The sequence below is a fragment of the Halichoerus grypus genome, chromosome 8 (genome assembly GCF_964656455.1).
Source record: "Halichoerus grypus chromosome 8, mHalGry1.hap1.1, whole genome shotgun sequence".
Taxonomy (NCBI): Eukaryota; Metazoa; Chordata; class Mammalia; order Carnivora; family Phocidae; genus Halichoerus; species Halichoerus grypus.
The window spans coordinates 141,493,978-141,519,589 of NC_135719.1; the positions used below are offsets into that span (position 1 = coordinate 141,493,978).

General features: G+C 54.8%; 1 protein-coding gene and 1 long non-coding RNA gene across 15 annotated transcripts in view; one reads left to right on the plus strand and one right to left on the minus strand.

Annotated features, from left to right (window-relative positions):
* Window positions 1-25,331, minus strand: part of ASB2 (ankyrin repeat and SOCS box containing 2) — a 43,119-nt gene extending 17,788 nt beyond the window's left edge. Inside the window, exons 1-7 of one of the 14 annotated variants that reach the window (XM_036071876.2) lie at window positions 25,249-25,331; window positions 24,542-24,594; window positions 23,323-23,686; window positions 14,285-14,410; window positions 13,359-13,435; window positions 10,662-10,940; window positions 3,262-3,351 (exon numbers count right to left, since the gene is read on the minus strand). In XM_036071876.2, coding sequence (XP_035927769.2) covers window positions 3,262-3,351; window positions 10,662-10,867 — 296 coding nt within the window. In that variant the 5' untranslated portion in view covers window positions 10,868-10,940; window positions 13,359-13,435; window positions 14,285-14,410; ... (1 more) ...; window positions 24,542-24,594; window positions 25,249-25,331. The other 13 variants (XM_078054142.1, XM_078054144.1, XM_078054145.1 and 10 more) reach the window with 13 other exon arrangements.
* Window positions 2,054-7,555, plus strand: LOC144378883 (uncharacterized). Its single transcript, XR_013440819.1, has 2 exons — window positions 2,054-2,112; window positions 6,456-7,555. It is a non-coding gene; the product is annotated as an uncharacterized LOC144378883 (long non-coding RNA).
* Window positions 25,332-25,612: the final 281 nt, after the last annotated feature.

A 25,612-nucleotide genomic window follows, 5' to 3' on the forward strand; every position in this document is an offset into this window, starting at 1 on the left:
TGCTGGTCTGGAACAGGTGCTCAGGCCCCCTGCAGCCAGTGCCCTCCTCAATAAGGAGAGTAACCCTTCCTAACCCACGTGGGTGTGCCCTGGAACTCGGCCCTGACCTTGGCCCTGACCTTGGGCCCTCCAGCTTATCCGTCCATCAGCTATCCATCACAGCTTCCTCAGGCCTGTCACCCTCAGCCTGGGGGCCCAGGTCAGCCTCTCTCTGCCTCTCGTCAGAAGCCCTCATGTAACTGCTGGCCTTTACAAGTCTTTGAATGGTTGTTTGACTACTGTCTGTCCCCCCACTGGACTGAGTTCCAAGAAGACAGGAACAGGGTCTTCATTTCTTTATTTCTTTCTTCTCTCATGATTTCACTCTCAGGGCTCAGCTCAGTGTCTGGTCCATAATAAGTGCTCAGTAAATATTTGTAGGAAAGAAAGAAAGAAAGAAAGAAAAGAAAGAAAGAAAGAAAGAAAAGAAAGAAAGAAAGGAAGGAAGGAAGGAAGGAAGGAAAGAAAGGAGAGAGAGAAAGAGAGAAAGAAAAAGAAAGAAAGAAAGAGAAAGTGGAAAAGGGAGAGAGGGAGGGAGGAAAGAAGGAAGGAAGGAAGGGGGGATGGGAGGGAGGGAAAAATTCAGAACCTAGGCACCCCAACAATTACTTCACTCCTTCATTTCTTTTATTTCCTTCTATTTCCAAAATGATGGCCTCTCCCCTATGAGCATTTTGCTTGTTTCTTTGGGAATTTTTAAAATATCTTGCTCAGGGGCACCTGGGTGGCTCAGTCCTTTAAGTGTCTGCCTTCAGCTTAGGTCATGATCTCAGGGTCCTGGGATTGAGCCCCGCATCGGGCTCCATGCTCAGGCGGGGAGCCTGCTTCTCCCTCTACCCCTCCCCCTGCTCATAATCTCTTTCTCTCTCTCAAATAAATAAATCTTTTAAAAAATGAAATAAAATATCTTGCTCAAAACATTCTTCGCAATTGCCTCCTTTGAGCATTTGGAGGACATACTGGCCTATAAAAGTCACTGTGGGGGCTCTGATCAAGCCTTGCCAGTGTTTGGTCCCCCCGTGAGCATTCCTAGATCTGGGGCACTTCCATGCCCTTAGCTCCAAGTGGGCACCCTGCAGGGAAAGTCTATAAGAAACGGGCTGAAACATGGCAAGCTCATTCACTTCCACAGATGGAAACCGGGGGTCTCTTTTAGACAGAGCTCCTTGGTGGTCAAAAGAGAATTAGGGAACCCCTCTGTCCCTGTGGCTTGCAGGGCTGCATCTAAGGTTACACCAAGACCATTTCTACCACGAGGATGCGGGCATGCAGTGCCAATCTCCAAAGGGATGGATAGCTAACCCTGCGGCAGGTTTCAGCACAGTGCTCCAGTGTTTACCAAGAACCTTGACCTATGGGGCCAGTTTGCCCTTCAAGCAGCTCTGAGACCAGAGTCCCTCAGAGGGGGGGCTCTTTCCAGCGAGCATCTCTCTGGGGTCTTCCCAACCCCCCCTTTGCTCCTCACCCTTTATCCTCACCCCCAGAACGTTTAGCTGCTGAAAGACTTATATACTTGAAGGATTAATAAATTTGAAGGCTTCACAATTAAAACTTCTGAATATCAAAAAAAGATTTCAGGGCTAATGCGAATGAAAACTTCTTTGCTACTTTGTTCATTCATTCATTCATGCATGCATGCACTGAGCTCCCTTCCCTCCATCCTAGAATCAGTGAGGACCAGGACCGCTGTGATTCCTAGATCTACTCCTGGGGAATGTTCTGCATAAGTGGTCCCATTTTCCAGATGGAGGTGAGACTAGAGGCAGGTGTTGTTCCCAGGGCCCTCACCCACATCAGGGGCCAGGATAGGCCCCAAGGGTCTACACAGCCAGCCCCTTTACCCTCCCAGCTGCTTCCTCCGTGGTGAGCGGCACTTCCTCCTGACTCTCAGCCTCTCTGGTTATTAATAGCTTCAGAGCACAGATGCTGGTTAAGTTACAGACCCGCGAGCACGATGGGTAACTGACCAGATAAGCCCTGAAGCCCCCATCAACGCCATCACTACCACCTTGATGGGGTCTTCTTCCAAGCGGCCAGAGCAGCCCCTGCTGGTGTCAGGAGAAGCCCCAGTGGGTATGTATCCTGTCTCCCCCGGAAGGTCTCCTGTGGGGCCCCGGCTGAAGTGGAAGAGCGGAGGGCTGGCTGTTTTTGTGGCCTGGGGGGTTGGTGCGCAGTGCGTGAGAACACTCCCGGGACCTGCTGTCCACCTTGGGTCTCATCCAGCTCTGGGGCACAGACCCTGAAGCTCTGTGAGTTCAGCCCAAGCCCCGCCCCGAGGGTGGGGGAAGCTGCTGGGGGCGTCACACCGTCCGAGACTAAGGAGCTGGACGGGACCCAAGAGGCCACTCTGTCCTCTCCAACCTTGTCTCGCAGAGAAGGGAGATTCAGAGAGGGACAGCGACTCCCAGGCAGCCACACAGGAAGGGGCAGCAGCGCTGAGAGCAGAGCCTGGGTCCCCCTTTTCCAGACTGTCAGAATTCCACCCGCAGCACCAAGGAAGTGGGGGCGGCAGGGTTTGAAAAGAGCTGGGAAGAGACACAGAACACTGGCCAATTGCCTCATCCCCTCTCTGCAACATAACTGGAGCGAGGAAATAGGGGTTCCTGCGATGGGGCCCCTCTTTTGCTTTTAGCTGCTTCTGGGGTTAATACAGGGGAGCAGAGAAGGGGGACGCAGCTAGCCCGGCACCCTGGGGCCAGGCAAACAGAACCCCTCCTGCAGCTCGGATTAATTCTGGATTTTACCACCTGGCACAGAGCAAATAAAGGCAATGAGGCAAAACAAAACCCATGGGTGTAAGCGTTGTGGATATGCTCCAATACCCCCACGGTGACGCATGGGGGAAACTGAGGTAAATAGAATGCGTGGCTGACTCATCAGCTTCAGCTCTAAGCTCCTCTGAGCCTCTGGGGTCCTGGGGCCGTCTCCCAGGGGGCTGCGCCATCCCCCGGGGCCCACTCCGGGGGCATGGCGGTGTAAATCACAGGCACAGGCCTGGCTGACAGTTCCTTGAGGAGATGAGTCTGTGAGCGCAAAGCCCAGATCAGCAGGAGCAGCTGGGGCTCAGGGGGACACACCTGGGAGGGGTGTGCCTGGGAGGTCCCTCTGGAATGCCCCCCTTCTTGGGGCCTATGGGCCTGCTTTCCACTCCCTACCCCCCACTAACCCTAGTTGGAAGGGTGAACTTGGGCAGTCTCGGGGCCCGGGCCGGGGGTCACTTACGCCAGCTGGGAGTTCTTGTATTTCTGCATGACCCCTTGGAACAGGCCCTTGGGGGCCGAGGCGGGCGGGTTCTCGGGAGGCACAGTCGACCTGGAGGGTGCAGGGCAGGAGTGGAAGAGGAAAAAATACTCTGCATATGAGAAGCGGGTCATGGCCGGAGGCAGGATCAGGGATGGAGGGCTAGCGAGGGGAGAGACTGACGGACAGACACAGGGCTCTGAACCAAAGCAGATGGCCGGTCCTCTCTTGTGTGCTGGACACAGCTGCTGTGTCTCTGGATTATTTTTGGCCCTTGGAGGAAGCCCTGGGAGATTTAAATGACCATATAAGACAACAATGAGGTTAACCTCATCCCCACCCCTAGGCCCCCTCCCCAGCCAACCACGCGGGAGGCAGATAGGAAGCAAGGTGACATTCTTCACCCGGGAGGATGCGAGAAGGGGTCAGCAGCAGGTCCCAGGATGAAAGGGGCTCAGTCCTGGGCCGGCCAGGCTGGGTCCCAACGGGGATGGGCAAGAGGTTCTTGGAGGTGCGGGGGACAGGGGAGCATAACTGGGAAGCCAGACCAGGTCTGTACTCGCACCTCCACCTGGCCAGGTCCCCGTTAGAGGGTCCTGCCATCCCAGGGGCAGGAACGAACGGTAGGGAAGTTAGAGCAAACGGCCGTCACGGCCAGGGCATGGAGTCAGACGGACACGGGTTCAAATCTAGACTCTGGCATATCCTGGCCATGGGACATCAGACAGGTTGAACTTTTCTGGGCTTTAGTTCCCTGTAGAGCCCGGTGTGGGAAGACCGAGGAGGCTAGAGCTGGTGAGCTCAGCTGGCGTCCGGGCACAGGGCTGCTCGGCACACGTCCACCGTTAATTGTCTCATTATTTTGCTTCTCTGAACCTCAGTTTCCCACCCCCTCGGGCTCTGGTGAGGATGGGAGGGGTGAAAGGAGGTGTGGTGGCCACTCCACATAGCTGACTGATGGGGGTGACTGTGAGGACGGGGCATGTGGCCCGTGTCGACCACACTTGTAGCAGCTCAGTCCCTGGTGCCACGGACACCCCAGCAGGCCTGGCCTGGTGTCCTGTACCCTGCAGGGGTGCCCCGTGGGATTGAGGGGGACATTGCTACCGGTGGTGTTTGGAGGTGCCAGAACTGTGACCCTGACAAGGACCCATGCTCTTCCAAGACGGAGCCCTCGGCAAGGGCCAGGGCATGGGGGAAGGGGTGAGTGAGCAGAGAAGGAAAGAACATGCTCTCCTTTGCTTCAGCCATCTGGGGGCGGGGGACCCCCCAGTCCGGCCCCCTTCACCATCCTCATCCTGTACTTGCCTTCCTCTGTCCCCTCTCCGTCCCCTTGCGACCAGCAACCTCCTCCTGAGCACCACTAGCCTGAGCACGACACCTGCGTGAGCGCACTCGTTAGTCCTCTAGAGTGGGTGCCAACGTCCCCGTCTTTAGAGACGGGGAAACTGAGGCCCCGAGAGGTGGGTCACGGCCCCGGGCTCACACGCAGCTGCAGCTGGGAAGTGAGCCGAGCAGAGGCCTACGTGTCTGTCTGCAGAGCTCCTGACGCCAGCCCTGCCCCACAGGCCTGGGGTCTTCCCGCCTCTTCATCCTCCCTCCCGCTCGAAGGTCTCCATTCTGACAGGCCCTGCGACTTAGAACAAGCCCCTGCCCCGCACTGTGCCTTGGTTTCCCCATTTGCAAGGTGCGCAGGGGGGACCAGAGCGGGGTTTTCCTCACCGCCGTGGTAGCTGTGAAGCCTTAGCTGAAATGAGCTCACATGGGAGCTGCGTGTCAGGCAGATCTAAGAGACCACATCCTGGGGAGGGGGGCGCAAAGCCTGGCCCCGCCGAGGCCCCTCTCCACCCCCCGGAACGGGGAGCGTGCTGGGGGTGGTGGAAGGCAGCCTGGGCCAGGCCCAGCTCGCAGTCCCTCCTCCCATGGTCCTGACGAAGCCCTGGGTCTCAGGCCGCACAGGATCCCAGGGTCCGGCCACCCGCGCCATGGCCCATGTGTGTGGCCTCCTGTCACTTACTGTTAGGATGTTTCTAGCAAGGTGACAAGCACCCATAAAAATGTGTCACACCACCCTAAAACCAGGACTGTCTCTAATGGCCAAATAACAACAACAACAGGGTGCCGGCAAGGGTGGGGGGTGACAGCAGTGGTGACGGGGATGTCCCTCCCCACCGTGCAGGGCATGGCCTCATTTCCAGCCTCCCCACCAGCTGGAGGCAGGCAGGGGCTGTGTTGTTCCCGCTTCGCAGAGGAGGAAGCAGACAGACCGAGTTCCGTGCAACAAGAGCTCCCCAGTCCCTGCTGGGGGGAGCGGGGGTGTCCCAAGACTTGTGCTAGTGCCTGAGATGCAAATCTCAGATGTCCAGAGGCCAGTGGGGTGGGAAACAAGGACACAGACAGCCATATGCCGCAGGATAGGCGGTGGGGACAGAGCAAGGTCTCCCCTGGGCGCCCTGCAGTGGGTGTTAACTTGGCTTTAGGGGCAGGTAGGGCAGGTGCCCAGAGCCCTGAGTGCGGAGCCTCACGCTAGAGGGGGAGTGAGTCCTAGTCCTGTCCAGGCTGCAGGCCCCACTCCCCCTCGGCCCTGAGCAGGGGCATTCCCAGCAGAGAAAACCCCCGGGGCTGAGTCATCAGAGGTGAGAGGAACCTGGCAGGATGTGGGCGCGGGTCATGCCCTAGAAGAGGCCCAGGTAGGGCTCCGGTCCTTCATGTGGGCGGGCAGGTCCAGGGCGGGGGGTGTTGAGAGTGCATCACTGTCACCCAGCTCCCAACAGCCCTGTCCTGGAGTCCAACTGGCCCCTACTCCAGACACGGGTCAAGCTCGGTGCCAGCGGGGAGTGGGGCTATGAGGACAAAAGCCCCCTAACTTCTCAGTGAGCCGCCAGCCCCAGGAAGGGCATAAAATTGGGCTGGACCTGGCTGAACACCGGAAGGAAGCAGGCCTCTTAAAGGGGGAGACAGCTAAGGAATACAAGAGTCTGCCCCACGCCTGCCACCTTCTATTTGACCCCTCCTCCTGTCCTCACGCTAAGCCTACAGCAACACAGGACTCAAGTACAGCACTGGGCACACAGCAGACATGTGATACACTTAAATAAATGAAACAAAACAAACAAAAGCCTTCCAAGGGGTAAGAGCCCAAATGGTAAACTCGGTTTTGTGCGGTGCCGTGGCAGGACCTTAAATTCCCGGAGAAGCAGCCCCCAGCCCTCCCAGGTGAAAAGAGGAAGAGCTCACGTGGTCCAGCCGCCTCCACCCCCATTCCCGCGGGTCTCTGGAATCAGCCTCCCACCTGCTGGCCAAACCATTCTTTCTGGGCCAGCCAGAGAGGAGTCCCATGTAGAGGAGAACGTGAATTCCAGACTGCAGCAACTTCTGCTCCCCATCCATACCTGGGATTTGTTGGGTGCTTGCCATGTGCCCAGCCTTGTGACAGAAGTACGTGGCACAAAGCATTTCCTTTCATCCTCTGGTCTACTCTGTGAAGGAGACATAATTGGCTCCCTTTTGCAGAAGAGGAAACTGAGGCTCAGAGGTTTGCTTCCTCTAACCTGCTTAGTGAACTCCTGTTCATCCGGCACAGCCCACCTGCTCAACTAAGTGAATCGACCTGCTCTGTGTCCCTCTGAAACTGAGGCAAGCCTCTTTGCTGAGCCCTTCCTGTTGGGTCATTATGTACATCTGGGACCCTCGTTAGACAGCAAACTTGGGGAGGGTAGGGGTGAGGCCTGATTCACATCCAGGTGCCAGGAAGGCAACTTGCTCATCATAAGAACATGGTAGGTGTGGGCGGCTCAACTTGAATTATTTGTAGCTGTGCACACATCAACCCAAACAAATCCCTACTTCATGCTTTCCTCCTTTGTCTTCTTAGAAATGTAACCTTAAAAAAATTCAGAAGTTTAAAGACTGGGTAGACCCAGCTTTCTGGGCCCACTCTGGCTGGTCCGCCATCAGTGTAATCTTGGGCTCCCTATTTCCCGACTGCATGAACCCTCCTTCTCTATGGGATGGGAAATTGGGTCTGCCTTTCAGGGAGCTCTCTCTTAGTGGGCCAAGGCTTGGCAGATGATCCCTGTGCATGTTTCCGACTTCATCTCTTACATTGTGGTGGGAGAGAAGCAAGTTGGAAAAAATGGCTTTAGAAGGGCACATTCTATTTCCTCTGGGATGCTGATCTGGCTTTCATGTCTAGGATCCCCAAGGCTCAGTTGACCTTTATGTCTACAGCCGCCATTTTGGTCACAAGATAACAATAAATTATATTTGTAGAGCATTTTATTGGTTTCAAAATGCATTTATTTGCCTAAAAACATTTCTTGGGCACCTATAGTGATCCAGGCTCTTTGCCAGGCACTAGGGATATAAAAGTGAGAAATATCTGCTTCCTGTCCCCAAAGAGCTCATATAGTATAGTTGGGGACCCTCTCAAGAGGCCAAATAATGCCTTCCTAGAGTGACACGAAAGCTTGTCCATGAAACAGAGGCAGTCATGGTGTGGGCACTCGGGGTGCTCAGGGAGGAGGTAGGGGGAGGTCGATTGAAGCTGTGGGGTGTGAGGGAAGCACCAGCATTCTACGTGCTTTGCGTAAGAACACTGCAAGCTGGGCTAGGCAAGGTTCTGTTGTTGCCACTTTAAGGATAAGCCTGTTGGGGCTCAGAAAGGTTAAGTAACTTGCCTGAGGTCACACAGCCAGTAAGTGACAGAGGAAGGACTCAAACCTCCAAGCCCTCTTCTCTTTCCTCTCTACTCTGCTGCCTCTTCATTCACATTCCTTTATTCACTCATTATTCACTCACTGAGCTATTTAGTGTTTGCTGAGGGCCAAGCGCTGTGTGGTAGACGGGAGGCTTCACAGGAAGGAAGATGGGTGAGGCCTCGAAACAAATACACAGAAACTGTAAGCTGGGGTGATGAAGGAAACCGCCCCCCCAAGAGAGCGAAGGGGCGACCTGCCTGACCTGGGATGGTGGTCAGGCAGGATTTGCTGAGGAGGTGACATGAAATCTAAGACAGCCCCTGGGATGTGTATGATGTCCTGTTCCTAAACCTGCTCTGGGTCTTTGGATGGAAACTGTGATATGTGGGGATGAAAGGGACAAAGGACTCTATCGGGTCCTGTACTTTCTGAAATGCCGCATCTGGGAACGTGAGCACGAGCTGGTGTGTCTCTTGTCGCTGGGGACCCTCAATCTCTGTGGCTACGAGGTGGCTGAAATGAGACCGAAACCCACTTCCACGTGGAGGGGGGAGAGGAATAGAAAGAGACCTTTGCAGTATGGGCAGAGCCGGTTATGTGTCTGAACTTCAGAGGCGGGGGCAGACATTGCTTCTGTTTCTGGCCCCGTGGAGTGCACGTGCATAAAACGGGCACAGAAATGGCCTCGTTGCGTGGCTTAAGGATTAATTGAGTGGCTGTGTGCTGGGCATATGGGAAGCCCTCGGTGTGCATCTGGGCGAGGAGGGATTGGCTCCCCCAGCAGGGCCCATCTTCTTCCAGAGATGGAAGGGCAGAACTGAATCGGGGAGGTTTCAGCTCACATCCAGAGTGAGAAGATACACGTTGAACCCCGTACCCTACATTACTTGTGCCTGGAATTTAGGTGAGGGCTGCACGACTCTAGGTAAGTCATTTTCCTTCTCTGTGAGAGCTTTTTTCTCAGGAGGCTGGTAAATGTTTGCATCCCATGTTGGGTCTCTACTTCCTCACCCACCAGAGGAAGGAAGAGGTCAGGACCCGGATCTCATGAGCCCAACTCGGTGCTAATGTAAGTGTCCCCAGGACTCCCCGGGAGGCTCCCACACTGGGGAGAAGGCTGCAGATGCCCCAGGGTGGGGGAATGCTCTTCTCTCTATCTGATCTCCTCCTGAGAAAGAGGAACTTGTGGTCTGACTGAGGCTGAAGCAGCCAGAAGAGGAACCAGGGCCTCCCAGAGCACCGGCCATGAAGAGTCCTTGGCTCTGCATCCTCGCTTCTGTTTCTCAGGCTGGGTTCCAGAATGGGAGCCCATCAGGGGCAACTCAGTAACCTGGAGCCTTCCTATTTCCTCCAGTCACCCAAGGAGGCTACCTGCCTTCCCTTTTAGAAGGGGCTGCTCGGTGTGGGGCATCCCAGGCTTTTGCCCCATCTGCCTGGCAGAGGAGGTCCAGCCTCAGCAAGGGTTAAAGTCACTTGGGGAACGCCCGGTGGGTATCATCAGGGGACAGGGCTGGGATGCACAGCCACCCACCTTCATCACTGTCAGCTGGGACTGGACATTAGAGATGGTCTGTGTGTTGCCGAGAGAGCTTAAGGGACTTGCCCAAGGCCACATAGCAAGTCAGCTGGTGGCTGGAGACGATGAGAGTTGAGGCCCAGGTCCCAAGGCCACAGAACACACTCATCCAGCAACTCCCTTCCCTCAGCCACCCACCCCCAAATACATACTTGACTTGGACTCAGTGATGAACAAAAGCGTTTTTAAATGTATATATTTCCTTTCTAAAAGCATTTTAAGATCCAATGCTTAATTACCTCTCTGGGCTCCCGCCTCCTACACAGAAGGTACCCCCTGGATCTGCGCTGTCCAGGACCGTAGCCACTGGCCACATGTGGCTAGTGAGCTGTTGAGATGCGTCTAGTCTGAATTGAGATGTTCTGTGAGTGCAGAATACACACTGGATTCCAAAGACTTGATATTGATGACATGTGGAAATGATAATATTTGAGACCTAAATTAATTTCACCTGTTTGCCTTTACTTGTTAGCGTGGCTATTAGGATATTCAAAATTGCATATGTTACTGAAGGTGTGGCTTGAGTCCTATTTCTCTGGGCACAACACGGGGCTGCCCTAGGTGGTCCTGCCACTGGCATGATGAGGTCACGCTGAGATGCGGGAGCCAGCGCGAGGAGGTAGGGTGGCTTTGCTGGGCAGATGTCACTTGCTTCTCAGCCCTGTTTTCCCAGGGAGGCTGCCTAGATAGGACTGGGAGCTCTGCTTGGACTCGGAACATCAGCTCCACCGCATTCAAACATAAAGCCAGGGGTACAAAGCCAAGCCATGCACTTTGCAACCAGATCGTTCCAGTCTCTGCAACACCATCTACCAGCTGTGCAACCGCCGACTAGTTACTAGCCCTGAGCTTCAGTTTCCTCGTCTATAAAATGGGAATATAGCACAGAGCCTCCTGGAAGGTCCTCAAGAGGGTTAAACGAGGTGAAGTGGGTAGAGCACCTACCGCAGTGCTCGGCACCACCAAAGCTCAGAAGGGTTTAGATAACAAATGTAAGTCATTAAGGTGTAAAAATGCACCTCACAGACCAGGAGACTTCGGTCTTGGGTTAACAGTGTTTGGGAGCTGCACCTTACAGGTGCCCTAGTTGGCCTCTCCTTGCTCACCTGGTCCATGGGTAGAAATGGGCAGGTTGGCGGTTGACACGCGTGGACGCAGTGGCCTCAGCAGTGGTTGGGCCCCGAGTCTTGTCAGCCAGGCTCTGCTCGATGGCCATCTGGACCAGCTCCTCCTCACTCAGGCTGCTATATAGGCTGTATTCCTCATGCCCAATGGCACGCTGTCTGCCCCGAGCACTGATCTCTGTGGTCATCCTCTCTCACCTCTCACCTTGGCCCCCAGAAGAGACACTCCGAGAGGAGGAGGAAGTGGCAAATCAGAAAGCCCTGTGAGGAGACCAAAACCATCCTGGTCACTAACAGTTTCGCAAGAGTTATGTTTAGCAACAGAGAACGCTGTGCTTTCCTCTGGCAAGCTCACAATCAGTTTTTATCCATTCATGTTGTCATTTGGACCACCCAGCCACCATTCATCTACACATCTATCCATCCACTCATCTACTCACCAATCTACTCACCTCTCTCACTATCCAGCCAATCATTCACCCTCCTCTCCATTTATTCATTCTCCCATGTGTCCACCTGTCTACTATCCACCCATTTACCCATCCACATCTGTCCATTTACCCAGTGACCTGATCATCCATCCATCCAGCCATTATCCATCCCCTGATCTATCTGCCCACCTACCTGTCCATTTATCCATCCACCCCCCATCCATCCATCCATCCATACCTCTATCTACCCAACCAACCATCCACTCATCCACCATTCATTTTTCCATTCCAGACAGCTTGTCTACACATGTATGCATGCTTCATTAACCAAGAGATTACTTAGTGAGCGCCTACTTTGTGTCCTGCACTCCTCTAAGCACTGGTGACACAACAATGATACCAAGGGACAAATATCCCTGACTTCAGGGGGCTTACACAACAGTGCTTACATTCCTTCCTTCCAGTTATCCAACAACATCCTATGCCAGCATCTCGCCTCATCTCTGTGCTGTGCTAGGGCTGAGAATGTTGGAGATAAATCAGACATGGGCCTGCTGCTTCAGTATGCATGATCTAGTTAAAATCTATCATGACAGTAATTTGCCATGTGAATTCCAAGGACTCCCTTCCTTACAAAAAAGTGCCTCAGGGAGAAATGAACTTTGGTTGAATCAACTGGTTTTAGGAAATGAAGTAACCTCAACTAAGCCTGTTTTTTGTTTTGACTGGCTGACGTGCAGTGTGACTGTAGGTCAATGGTTCATAGCCCTAGCAGGACACGAGAACCACATGAGGCCGTTTAAAAAATACCCAAAATACCAGTGCTATAATTTGGTTTGTTTGGCAAATATTCACTCCCCTCTCCTTGGCGGCAGGGTATCCCCCTCCCTATCCCACCGAGAGTGGGCTTGGCCATGTGACTTGCTCTGGCCAATGAACGTTGGGGGCACGATAAAGCAGCCCCTTGACAGGGGCTTGGGTGTGGGGCTTGCCCTTCTGCATCACCAGGAGAAGAGCTCCCCACTGGAGGCACCGCCCATTAGCTAGACCCCAGAGTGAACCGACCTGGGGCAGCCTGAGCCCAACTGCACAGGGGAGCCCCACCCAGCAGACTCAGCACCCTGAAGCCTACGTCAGCGCCTCTGCGGCGACCTGCAGACTCAGATCATGAGAATCAGTGCTTATTTGGGGTGCTGTGCTACCCAGCATTCTTGTGGCTCTAGTTAACTGACCCCCAAAAGGCTAGGCCAGGCACTTCACAAAGAGGATATCCAAGTGGCCAATAACCAAACGTAGGGATGCTGACTTTCTAAGCATTTGCGAGAACACTCAAATTGAGATCCTAATACAGTATTACTGTCTACCCAACAGCATGGCTCAAATGGAGGGGCGCCTGGGTAGCTCAGTCAGTTAAGCGTCTGACTCTTGATTTTGGCTCAAGTCATGATCTCGGGATCATGAAATTGAGCCCTGCATTGGGCTCCTGGCTGGGCGTGGCACCTGCCTGAGATTCTCTCTCACCCTCTCCCTCTGCCCCTCCCCCACCCCACTTGCACACTCTCTCTCTCTCTAAAAAAAAAAGAATGGCTCAAGTGGAAAAGATGAGCATTAGCAAGTGTTGGGGAGGATGTGGGGCATCAGGAACGCTCACCACCACTGGTAGGAGTGTCGAGTGGTAAAACCACTTCGGAAAATTTACGGTATTTGCTAAGGCTGAACCAACACATCCTGTGACCCCAAAATTCCACTCCTAGCTCCCTGGCCAAGAGAACCATGTACATGTGTTCACCATAAGACAAGTTCAAAAATATTCATTGCAGCGCTACTCATAATAAAACCAAGTGGAAACTACCCAAATGTCTATCAGCATTTGAATGGATTACTGCGTTGTGGTATATTCCCATGAGAGTGTGTACCAGTGAAACAGATAAAGTACCACTGCTCATCGCAGGATGAAGCTCACACAACCATAGTGAGCAAAAGAAGTCAGATAATGAAGAACATATGTACATGATTCCATTTATGTAAAGTTCCAGGCAGACTAAACTATGGTGGACCTTTGGTGGTTACTAACTGGGAGGAGACATGAGGGAGACTTCTGGGAAGCCAGTCACACTGTTTTTCTTGATCTAAGTGGTTCCATGATTGGTTGGCTCCCTTTGTGAGGAACCTGTTCAAGTATGATTTGTACACTCCTCTGTGAGCCCATTATCCTGCAATAACACATCTACTTAAAAGGTAGGGGCACCTGGCTGGCTCTGTCAGAAGAGCAAGTGACTCTTGATCTCCGGGTTGTGAGTTCAAGCCCCACATTGGGTGTGGTGCCTACATAAAAAGAAGAAGAAGAATTTTAAAAAGAAAAATAATAACTAAAAAGTGTATAAAATAGGTTCTAAAGGGTATGGATGCTTGGACCCTCCTCAGACCAATTAAGTCAGAATCTCTGGGAGTGTGGCCCAGCTATTACCCCTCTTTGAAAAGCTCCACGGGTGCCCGGGAACCACCACTTTGGAGAAGGATCAATCATAAAGCAGGAGTAGAGAGAGATGGGACTCCTGTTGTGTGGGGGTGGGGCAAGGGGCGCGACCTGACACCAGGCTAAGCCCTTGATAGATACTCTTCTAATTCTGGTAACAGCCCTAAGAGCAGCAAGTCTTGCTCTATAAAATAGCGGCAAGGTTATTATTAAGCAGATCTGGGCTTTCCAAGCAAAGCTAGAGGAGACTGTGGGTGTGAAGACAGTGGATTAGCAGCACGAGGGCATCTGGGACCGAAGATTCTGTGCCCTGCCACGGTCTGCCTGGTTATCCATCACTGCCCTCTGTCTGCTCCTCTGCACCCATTCTGGCGGGCTCAGGCCCGGACTTCCTCCCGCCCACCCCAGCGGTGGCCTTCATGTGGTGTCCCAGCCCCACCCACCCATCGTCCCCTCCGTGCCCCACACCGCAGGCCTCACCAAGTCCCTCCTCTACCTGCACCCATGGCCCGGGCCTCCCAGCCCTTCGAATCTAGCTCTCACTCTCCCTTCAGCCTCTACCTCTGCACACCTGATCTTCCAGGTAAGGCGAAGACACACTTTTCCCCCAACCCACCTGCGGCTCCCACCCCAGTGCTCTTGCTCGTCCTGTGCCGACCCGTCTCCTCCCTTTCTACACTCTCGGAATCCCTCCTCACTCCTCAAGGCCCAGAGCAAGTGCCTCCTCTTCCAGAACGTCTTCCAAGAAGTGTTCTGCTGCTACAACTTCTCCATCTGGGCTGTGGTCAGTAGTTCCTGTGTGGACTTGACCCTGGGTCCTCTTCCTAAGGCCATGAGAGGAGAAGGGCTGGTTAAAGTTTACTGCACCCCTTGACCGCCCACCCAACAGCCGGTTCCCCCATCTTCTCTGACAGCAGAACAACTGTCCTAATAAAAGAGAGAGCAGTGAAGAAAATCACTCCTTGTCCACATCCCTGCTTTGAGCTTGGAGGAGTGGATGCTTGGCACAGGGGCAGCCATCTTGTAACCATGAGGGGAACAGTGCTGGTACAATGAGTTTGACAGAGTGAATGATAGGTCTTCTGGATCTTTTATTATATTGTTGATCTGCTGAACTAACGCTGGTCCACCCACCCTGGCCTGCTTATTAGGTAGAGACTGAAGATCCTTCTGGTTTAAGCCAGTGTTGGTTGAGTTTGCTGTTATCTGCAGTCAGAATCATCTTAATGCCTCATTCTCAGGTCTGGTCAAGAATCTTGAGAACATACCAAGGCCCTGATCTCACCCTAGACCGATGGACTCAAAGCCTCCAGGTTTCCCTGGAGTTCAAGGCTTCCCCGACAATTTTAGTGTGTAGCCAGGGCTGAGAACGCTTTTCTAGATCAACACGTCAGGCGGCCATGCTCGTTTTCCACACTAGGGGAGGGGAAGGGGCATTGTGACCTCAGAATCATTTGGTGCCTGATTGGAGTGTTATTTGTTTTTGCAGCAACTTCAGCATTGGTTTTGTTTATTGTAAAAAGAGCCCAAGACTGGGAATCAGGAGACTTCGGTTCGTGTACCAACTCACCATGAGCACCTCTCTTCCTCTCTTGAGCTTCGATTTTTCCATCTGTTAAATGTCAGGATGGCCTAGAGCACAGCCTCTGACCCTCCCACCCCGTAGGGGCCCAGCTGGCCCAGGCCCCCTTCCCTGCTCCCCTGTGCCTGAGGTCTGGGTGGGCCCAGGTCGGCCTTCAGGAGGGTGGGGAGTGGGCTCTGCCCAGTGAGAGGTGACCCCCTCGGCTTTCCCAGGGCCTCCGTTGTGGTGCCCCCATTTGAGGGCATCTGCTCCAGGCCAGGAGGCAAGGGGAAGAACACTGGAGAGAGACAGAGACCTGGGTTATGGTCTCCATGTTGACACTAGAGTGCTGTGTGACCTTGGCCAAGTCCCTATCCCTCTCTGGGCCTCAGTTGTCCCCTTGCAAAAAGAGAGTTTTGGGTTTCCACGTGCTCTTCTGGTTTTTTAGCCTCTATAACTCTGTGAGACATTTGGTTTATCTTTGTGCTATATAAAACCCAAACTCTCTGTCCCTGAGGGTCCCCTCTGGCCACCTTAAGAGGTCTACCGTATGCAAAGAGCTTAGCGTTAGTCATAGGGAAATAAGGAACCAGGTGGGAGTAGAGGGTCTCAGATCCAGATGTTGGGAGCCTAGGGTCCAGTTTCAATTTGGAACTTACGAGCTACGTGACCTTGATTAAATCACTTCCCCTTGTTGGGCCTTAGTTCCTTTATCAGTAAAAATGGGAGTGAGACAGCCCACTTCACCATGTTGTAGAGGCCATCCGCGGCTGGGGCAGTGGCTGCGTAAGAGGTAAAGTAAGCATTTGACAGGGACCCCTCCCACCCCTCACCGCCAGGCAGCCATGGGCCCAGCAGGCTGGCATGGGCTGATCAGAGGTATGGACAGCACCCGGCTACCTTGCCCCTTCCCTGACCAGATGCCTGTGGGAGGAGCCAGGTCGCAGTTACCTGGACCTGTCAATTTCCTGCAGCCAGTTCCAGACTCACCAGGCCCCCCTCCGCGGGTGTGGCGGCATCCAGAGACTTTCCTGCCTAACAGTCATTTCATGGCATGGCCCTGACAACAGCTTGAGAAGGTAGGAATGTTTTCCTGTTGAACTGACATTAATTCTTCTATACCGCCACTCCTTCTGAAAGTACCTGATGCCCCGATGTGATTGCTCCCCATTTTACAGATGAGGCAATTAAGGTTCAAGGAGGGGAAGGGCAAGGTTTGCACAAGGACAGAGGGCTGGAACGCTGGGATTTGGAGCCCCAGTGCTCCTTCTGGGAATTCCAGGAACACAATCCAAGTAACCAGCACACACCTGGGCTCCGAGCCGGCGGGGGTAACATCACCATCCTCAGCCAGCCTGGCCACCTGACCTGCACCTGTGCCCGGAGCCCACGTCAGGCTGTTGGCCGTCCCAGAGGAAGGTGCACACAGACAGGTGAGGGGGGTGGTGACCTTGAAGGGACCCTGACGGAGAGGGTCTCTGCCTTGGAGAGGGCGAACTTCCCCACCCTGCTGTGAGCCCAGACGTCTCTTGCTTTTCCCACTGAGATCCTCAGCCTTTGAGGGTCCTTGGATAAGTCATGTATCTTTAGTTCCCACATGTGCAAGATGGAGACACCAGTAAGTACTATCGAGGGGTTGGTGTGAGAATCAAGGGCTCAGGCACGCCTGCCAGGAACACGGGGGCTGGGGGGCCGTCTCCTGGGGGGGGTGGCTGGGGCTATTCGGTCTCAGCCTGAGGGGCGGTTATAAAGCAGCTCGTGGGGTCAGCTTGACCAGGTTCAAGCCACAGCTTTGCCAGTTACTCGCTGTGTGATCTCTTAGAATCTCAAATTGTCCATCTATTAAATGGACATAGTAAGATTGCCTATATCATGTGAGAGGGAGGAGTGGTGATCCTGGGAGAGAAACTGTGCTTCTTTCAGCCTCAGTCTCCCTCCTCTGCACGCTGCCTAGCTTGATTTCTGAGGCCTCTGCCTGGGGCTGGGCCACCTTCTAGGCCTGAGTCCTGGAGAGAGAGAGCGGGGGGCAGCCAGCAGTCCCAAGGGACCCTTTGGGAGGCTGATTGGGATAGAAAAAAAATAGCCCTTTCCCAGAGAAAGCCAGAGGCTTTGCCCAGGCAAGCGAGGGGCCTGCAGGGGGAGCAGAGTTCAAGGGCGGCCAGTCCAAGGCCAGCTTGGAACCCCTGGGGCCTCCAGGGGCTCCTCCCTTACGCCCTTTGCAGTGCCTCAAACATTGCCTCCAGGGGAACCCTCCCCCCAGGAGGCATCTGTAAAATGGGACAACAGTGACTGACCGTTCTTTGAGTTAGCACATGCAAAGCACTCAGAGCAGTACCCAGTCCATCCGTAGTCAATGTTCCGCTAAGCTGGGCCTCAGTTCCTACATCTGTGAAATGGGCATAGAAACATGGCTCTTTCAGGGCTGTGCTGAGGATTAGCATTGGAAAAGTGGCTTCTCCCCCCCGCCCCCAGTTCTTTCCCTCCCCACAAGTCCCGGCTGGCTGACAGCCAGGGTCTACCTGGGAAATGGCAGTGGGGTCTGGGCTCCTGTGTGTGGGGTGGGGTCTCTGGGGCTGTTTGGGGGGTTACAGTGGGAGGAGTGGCTCCTGGAATGTCTTACTGGAAAACTGATGGTGGGGCATGACCAGGAAGGCAAGGGACAAGGAAGAGGACTGACAGCCATCCTCCGGCACACCAGGCTCCCCTTCAGCTGGGGACCTGGGAGAGGAGTGTGAGCCTGGACAATCTCCTTCCCGTCCTCAGGCTGTTTGTAGATGGAGCCCTGCTCACCCACCTTCCCGTCCCTCTTGCCTGTCACCTGGCTAGTCATTCTTCCAGATGCAGTTCAAGCATCTCCTCCACCAGGAAGCCCCCCGATCTGATGTCGGAGGCATCCTGAGCTCCGTCCATTGCTCTAACGGCCTGCTCTGGACCTATCCTCCCATTGAATCTAGAAACTTCTAAATTGCAGGACTGTGTCACATTCGTGTCATGACCCCAGGACATAACCCAAGGCCAGATACACAGTAGGTATGTATGAAATGCTGGCTGAATGAATGAATGAATGAATGAGTCCATCCTTGGAAGCACAGCTATTATCGAGAAGATTACCGTGCCTGGCAGGTGGGGCAGCCGCTGGCGTCCCACTGCCTGGGTTCGACCCTGGCTCTGCCCCCTACTGGCTGGGCGATGGGGAGCTGGTTACTCCCACCCCAGGCTGTCCTGGGGGCCCCCTGGGACCCCTGCAGAGCCCTGCTGAGTGAGCGCAGGGGCCAGTAATGGGGTCAGCGCCGGGGAGGGAGGGAGGTCTCCAGGCGCTCCCCAAAGCAGCTGGGGTGCAGGATGGATTCTGCCCACTAATTCCACATCCTCCACTCCCCAGGGCCCCTCCTGCCCCCTCCTCCCTTCCTGCTCACACCACCTGCTGTCCTCCAGGCTTTGGAAGGAGTTACAAACCCTCCACTCTCCTCTCAGTCCCGGGCTTGAGTTTATGAATGAGGGGGCCGCCTACAAGTGACGGTTGCGGGTATTTAGTGAGCACTTAGTTCATTTACCAGTGCCGGCCACACGGTAGGTGCCACGTAAGTATTCCCGTTAGGGTCACATGTGACTCTCAGGTGTGAGAGGGGAGCGCGGACCATTCAGTTTAGCTCTTACACGATGCACCGTCGTCAGACCCGTCTGTCACCACAGATGACAGTGGGTGTTTGCCAAACACCATACTGCCTTCCCTTGTGGTTCATTTATGGTCTCACATGTGTTGTTAGTTTGAGCCACAAGATAAATCTGTGGTAAGCTACTGGTCCCATTCTACAGATGAGGAAACCGAGGCACACCAGGGAAAAACTAACAAGGAAGAGACTAGAGGCTGCCGCGTCTGACTTGACCCTTGTCTTCACCCCGTGTAACGAACAGCAGGGGCCTGTGGTTCTGTGGGTTTGAGGAAAGGCCTGGAGTCCCACTGGAGACAGAGGGTGTGTGTTCAGAAGGACTTGGTGTCTATGGGCATCTGGGGATACAGGCACATCTACCCCACGTCTATACATGTAATACGCGCTCCACCCATCTGCCCACTTCAAACAGTTCCCCCTCTCCTCGGCCCCAGGCAATCCTGACAGCCAGCTGCAAGCGGGGACTCGGCCCCCAGGGTCCTCGACCCTACCCCTTGCAGTGCTCAATACCTTCTGTCAAAACTTCTCTCTCTGATCTGCCGTTCCCCCAGGCTGCAGAGGGGTCCCGGAAAATCTGTGGAAACTCTTCCAGCTTGAGGGCTTGTGGCTGTGAACAATTAAAATGTTCTCTCCCCTTCCTGGGTCCTACTGCTTTAAAAGTCCCGATCATGGGGCGCCTGGGTGGCTCAGATGGTTAGGCGTCTGCCTTTGGCTTGGGTCGTGATCCCAGAGTCCTGGGATCAAGCCCCGCATCGGGCTCCCTGCTCGGCGGAGAGCCTGCTTCTCCCTCTCCCTCTGCCTGCTTCTTCCCCTGCTTGTACACTCTCTCTCTCTGTCAAAAATAAATAAAATCTTTAAAAAAAATAAAAAATAAAAATAAAAATCCCGATCATGTGGCGCCTGGGTGGCTCGGTTGAGCGTCTGCCTTCGGCTCAGGTCATGATCTCAGGGTCCTGGGATCGAGCCCCGCATCGGGCTCCCTGCTCAGTGGGGAGTCTGCTTCTCCCTCTGCCTCTGCCTCTCCCCTGCTTGTGCTCTCTCGCTCTCAAATAAATAAATAAAATTTAAAAATAAATAAGTAAAAATAAATAAAATCCCAAGCATAAAAACAGCTGGTGCTTGTGGTCTTTTTCATGCACTGCACCCTTTGACCCTCTCGGTACCTGGTGTGGGTGGGGTAGGACTCTTCCCATTGTGCGGATGGGAAGACTGAGTTGTAACTGGCACAGTGGGTTGAGAACGGGCCTGCCTGCCCCTCTTTTCTTTGGACCCTCTGACAATGAGTATTCAGGGCAGTGGTCCGGGGTCACTCACTCTGGAAGTTTCTGCTCTGAATAAGAGGTGAGCAGCCTTGGGGAGATGCGGGGTGGAATCCAGGCCACCTTGCTTGCCCCCTCCCCACGCCCCGGAGGGGCTCAGGTCAAAGCCCCAGGGTGGGTATTTGCTGTGGGGCGGTGCTCTAAAGATTCTAAGAAGGCCCGCCCGACTCTACTAATCCCAGAGCCCTCGCTGCCGGTTTCAGGCTCCTGGCTTTCCTCAGGCCCGAGTCCGGCTTCCAAGGTTGGGCCAGGATTGCTGGAAGTTACTGAGGGGAACTGCTCCCGGCAGCACACTTAAACCAACCCACCCCCAACACAGGCGCTCTCCCCATTGTATGGAGGGGCAGCTGAGGCCCCCCGGGAGAGGGGTCGGGACTGGCCACGGTCACCCAGGTGGGACTCTGCCCAATGGATGGGTCGGGGGAGACTGAGGCTCCATCTGAAGGGGAGGTGAGTGCGCCTTGCTGACCTGAACCTGCGTGAATTGCTCCCAGCGGTCCAGGGACCCCCGCAGCAAGCCTTTGCCTCAGCCTCCCAAACGGGGGGCTCTTCTCTCACCTCCTGCCCAGCCTGGCCCTCCACACCCCTCCTGGCCCATCTCCCTGTCCTTCTCCTGCGGCAGCCAGGCCCCTCAGCGGGGCTCAGCCACCTATAGGTCTAGGTGCCGGATTCCAGGCCCCAACCCAGTTTCTGCCCAAGGCTCAGAGAATGCCGGGCTCTGCACCGGCGCGGGCAGCCTGGGGTAGGGGTGAGAGGGGCAGGGCTTCTGGTGCGGCTCTGAGCCTCTGCAGCCCAAGTGCAGCCTTGCCCAGCCCTGTCCTGGGCACCGGGAGAGTGTGGCCCCCGGGGAGCAGGAGGTTCTGGAAGCTCTAACTCCAGGCCGCACAGCGGGAAGGTGCAGTGGGGACAAGAGGGCCCTCCGAGCCCTGCTCATCTCACCTGGGCCCGACCACGGGGCTGGCTGGAAATCTTTAAATTGGGATCCCACCAAAATCTTTTTCCTTTCTGTTTTTTCCTTCCTCTCCTGCCTTTATTTCAATCTTCTCCACCTCTTGGCTTGCCCTGCGTTTCCTCGCTCTTTGTCTACCCCTCTGCTTTGTGTCCCTTTCTTTAAAAAATCAAGCAAACTAGGAGTCAGTTCACTTTGACGTCACCACCCCCCCTCCGATACCTCTCCCTCAGCTGCAAAGCTCTTAAGGCTTCCTTGATATTCCTGGGTATTCATTAGTCCAAGAGAAGGTGCTAAGGAAAAAAACGATACAAACCGGTCCTGGAACAACCATCTCCTCTGGGCAGCCTGACCCTCTGCGGCTCAGAAATGGGAGGACACTGGGCGGGTCCAGAGATATTTTTGTGCCTCCTTCGGGAAAACACTCTGGGATCCAGCCTGTCCACGATGTACGGGAACCTTGTTACAGCCTGACTGTGCCAGGGACGGGTCTGTTTACTGCTGTGCTGGGCCCCAGCGAGGCCATGGCGTTGAATGTGGACACTAGAGGCCAAGAGGCCAGGATGGGATCCCCGACTCCAACACGTCCTAGCTGTCTGGCTCCAGGCAAAACCCTGAACCTCTCCGAAACTCAGTTTTCCCATCTGGCAAATGGAAGTAACCATCACCTCTAAGTCAGGATGCCCTTGAGAAGAGTCAATAAGAGAAATCACCTGAAGCCCCGGGCCAGTGCCTGGCTCACAGTCAGTGCTCCGTGAACGCCCACGGATATCAATTGCTGTGTTATTCATTGTAAGGTCACCGGGAGCGGAGGATCCCGGGCACTCACAGCCGGTCTGTTTGTGCAAGAATGGATGATGCAAACGAGAACAGCACCAGGTGGGGGCCGATGCCAGCTCCCGGAGGAGGCTGAGCTGTAAACAGGCCCGCCACCAGCTGTCGGGACCCATCCAACTGTTTTGGAAGGGACGGGAGCATCTGCCTCATCCCTGTGTTCTGCCCCCCTCCCGGACGCCCCCGCCCTCGCCCCCGGCCTCCGCTGCAGAGGGCAGGGACTGTGGCTGCTAGGCTGGCCCCAGCTGCCTCTGCCTGGGCCCCAGAGCTGTCCCCACCCCTGCCTCACGCCCCTTGAGTTTTCCTTCCTTGAGGAGAGCCTTGCTGTCCTTCCTGTGTGGGGGGCTTGGCCTCTGGCCTGCCCCGTGTCTCTGTCACTTACCTGGCCTCCCTACTTGGCGCCGCCTCTCTTCCCCCTCATTCCAGGCCATTCCCCTGGCTACTGAGGAGCTACCTGAAATCAGATCCCACCTGCACCCCCTTTGCTCAAAAACAATCGGAAAATATTCCATCCTCTTGCCTGGCCTGGTGGGAGCTGCATCTCCCTCTGGCTCCCCTCTCCTCCCCGCCAGTTTTGTCCCCTTCGTGACCCTTTGCTGTAGCCACTCTGCATTTCCCACCGACACCCCCGACCCACCCTGACGTGTCTGTCGCCCTTTGCTGGAGCTGCCCCTCCGCCTGGAGGTCCCTCTCCCTGCCCCTCTGCCTGGTGACATCCACCCAGCTTTTTAAAAGCTATCTTGTCCCTGGATATGTCCTCATGCTCATACACACACACACACACGCACACACGCTCACACGAGGTACTCTTGCATCTCGGCAATCCCACGGTGCTCTGTTAAATCTCATGGAACATCTCATTCTTTACATTGTGTCACAGTCTCTGTTTGCAGATTGGGCGTCCCCCCACCCCCCGAGCCCCAAGCAGTTGCAGGGACAGCTCCTGGCACCTGACTTCTATCACCCCACGAAACACAGAGGCACTCCCTAAATGCCACGGGACATCGATGCCCACGGGCATAAACATAGCTATCTAGCCACCTGACCTAAAAGCCTTTCTGAAAGCCGTCTGTCCCCCACAGATACTGCCCTAGGTCCACGGCATCCACAATAGCACCACTGATAACCCCATTCCATTTCCATGTTTAGAAGTGCACAGCAGAGTGATATTCTGAGCGAGCGTCCTCCAGCAGAATGCATAAGTGCATGCATACGGCTGATTCTCTGTCCCCCAGGTCCAAAGTGAAAGTCCCCGGCATGCTTTCTACACAAGAGACAGGAGAGAGAGACGCAAGCAAGGAGTCTTGATAATAAGGAGTCACCAACAAGCAACGCAGTGGTTAAGTCCCAGCCAAACAATCTTTCTCGAAGTCTGTGTAAGAAAGTCGAAAGCATGCATTACCTGTTAGGCTCTGAAACAGGGGCACACAATGCAGGGGTACTAAAAAGGGTTTTCTTGAGGGTGTCTTAATTCAGAACATGCTCCCTGAGTTTTCCTTCTGCCCTGGCCCTGAGCTCCTGGCCGCTCTGCCAGGCAGTTCTGAAACGCTTTCCTTTGAAGCAGGGAGTTTATTTCAGGCCCACCGCATGACCAGTGATGGCCAGCCAAACTATAAGATGTTGTGCATCTCAGATGTCCTATTTGAAGATCGCCCGGAGGAGGCCGCCCTGCCGCCTTCCGTCCCTCCACGGTGCGTCAATTACGGACCTCGCGGCAGAGAGCATCTCGGAGAGCTGGCCCTCACGTGACGTCGTCATTTGTGATCCTTGACATGGAGGCCATATATGGGTATGTTTCTGGAACTCCCCAGGAGGGAGCGAGAGAGAAGAGAGATAGGGAGGGTGAGAGACAGAGAGAGAGGGAAAGAGGGTGGGGAGCCAGAGCTGGGAGATTAGGAGACAGAGGGGGGGGACACTAGGGGACAGGAGAAGGGAGGGAAGTACAAAAAGGTGATGGAGAGGAAGAAGGAAAGGAAGAGGTGCAGGAGGAGAGCGGAGAAGGCATACATGAGAGGAGAAAGAAGAATTGGGGAAAACAGAGAAGCAAGGGGAGAGGGACACTGAGATAATCCGGGGATGAAAAGGGGAGCGTGGAAGACAGAGGAGCAAGAGGGAGAGAGCAGCGGGGGACTCGGGGATAGAAGGGGGAGCAGAGGGGAAGGTGGGGGAGGCAGGGAGGCTGGGAAGAGGGCAGGGAGAAGGGTGGATGGAGGGAAGGCGGGGAGGCAGAAGATGAACAGGAGCAGAGAGAAGAGAGCGGGAGGGAAGGGTGTTTGGGTTTGGGGTAAGCGGGCTTGGCAAACACCGCTGAGCATGCCCCAGGGGCAGGGCCTGCCTTGGAGGTTCAGGGATCCAGCTCCGGGCTGTCATGCATGGGGTGGGGCTGGGCTGCAAAAGGCAGGGGAACAAACAAGCAAACAAACAAACTAGTGCGCGCGCCAGCCTTAGCAGCAGCACAAAGCCGAGGGAACCCTTCTGCCAGCACGCGGCCAGGGAAGAAAGCCCCTGTTTCTGGACTAGGTCGAATGGCACAAGATGTCAGCATCCAGTGGCAGAGACAACATGCTCAGCCACAGGCACTGAGTATCCAGGATGCTCCTGGCACGCTGCCAGACACTTACATCCCACCTGCTGGAGTGAGGAGGGGGCTGGGAATGTCACCTGATCTGTTCTTCTAAATGGAAAAAAAATTCAATTTCAAAGGCCCATTCCCCTTGGAGGATACTGGATTTACGACCCCCTAGCATGATTTCTTACAGAGTCAAAGGCAGGATGCCTTTACAGTCTCTTGGAACATTCCCCCTCAGTGCACATTCTAAATCTCAGCGAACGCAGGGTACCCTGGGTTCTGGTTGAAGTTCTGGGCGTCTGATCTGGTGCTGGGGACTGAAGGACACTGTCAGTCCCAGGCTGTCTCCCGGGTACTCGGCTCTGGCACCTCTATTGCCCCATCTGGGGCTGCCCCACCCCCCCAGGCTACTATAGTTGGTGACCCCTCAAGGTTAGCTCATGCCCGGCCCCTCCCAGACCCCTGTGCCATGGTGGGGGGGGGCGATGAGGGAAGGGCATCGAGGGGCCATCCAGTTCTCTTTACTGTTTGGGGATTGTCCTCGGCAGGAGGAATTTCTAGTGGGTCCCGTGGAGTGCATCCCTGGGGTCCTGCTGCTTCCGTGGGCCCCCAGCCAGGGGTGGGGCACAGGTCCTTCTGCTCTCTAACTGTCCAGACCCCCTCCCCAGATGTGGCCTGGGAGGGGTGGGCCATAGGCAGGCACAGCGTCCCTTCTCAAGTGGCCTTCTGCCTTACCTCTCCCTCCCAATCCAGACAAACCTCTCATAGTGGAGCGAGCTGGAGAAACTCACTCTCCAAATCCTGTTGCCTTGTGTCTTCACTCAGCTTTTGAAAATCCAGAGCCTAAATTGTGGGTAAAGAGTCACAGGGAACAGAAAGTGTGCTGGGGGTGGCCAGCAGGGGGAGGGGCTGACTGGACACATTTCCACTAATAAATGGCATCATCGGTGGGAGGGGGAGCTGGAGTAACTGGGTGACAGGTAAGGAGGGCACGGATGAAATGAGCCCTGGGTGTTGCGTGTAACCACTGAATCCCTGACCTCTACCTCTGACACTAAGGAAACACTATATGTTAGCGAATTGAATGTAAATAAAATACAATTAAAAAAAATAAATGGCATCA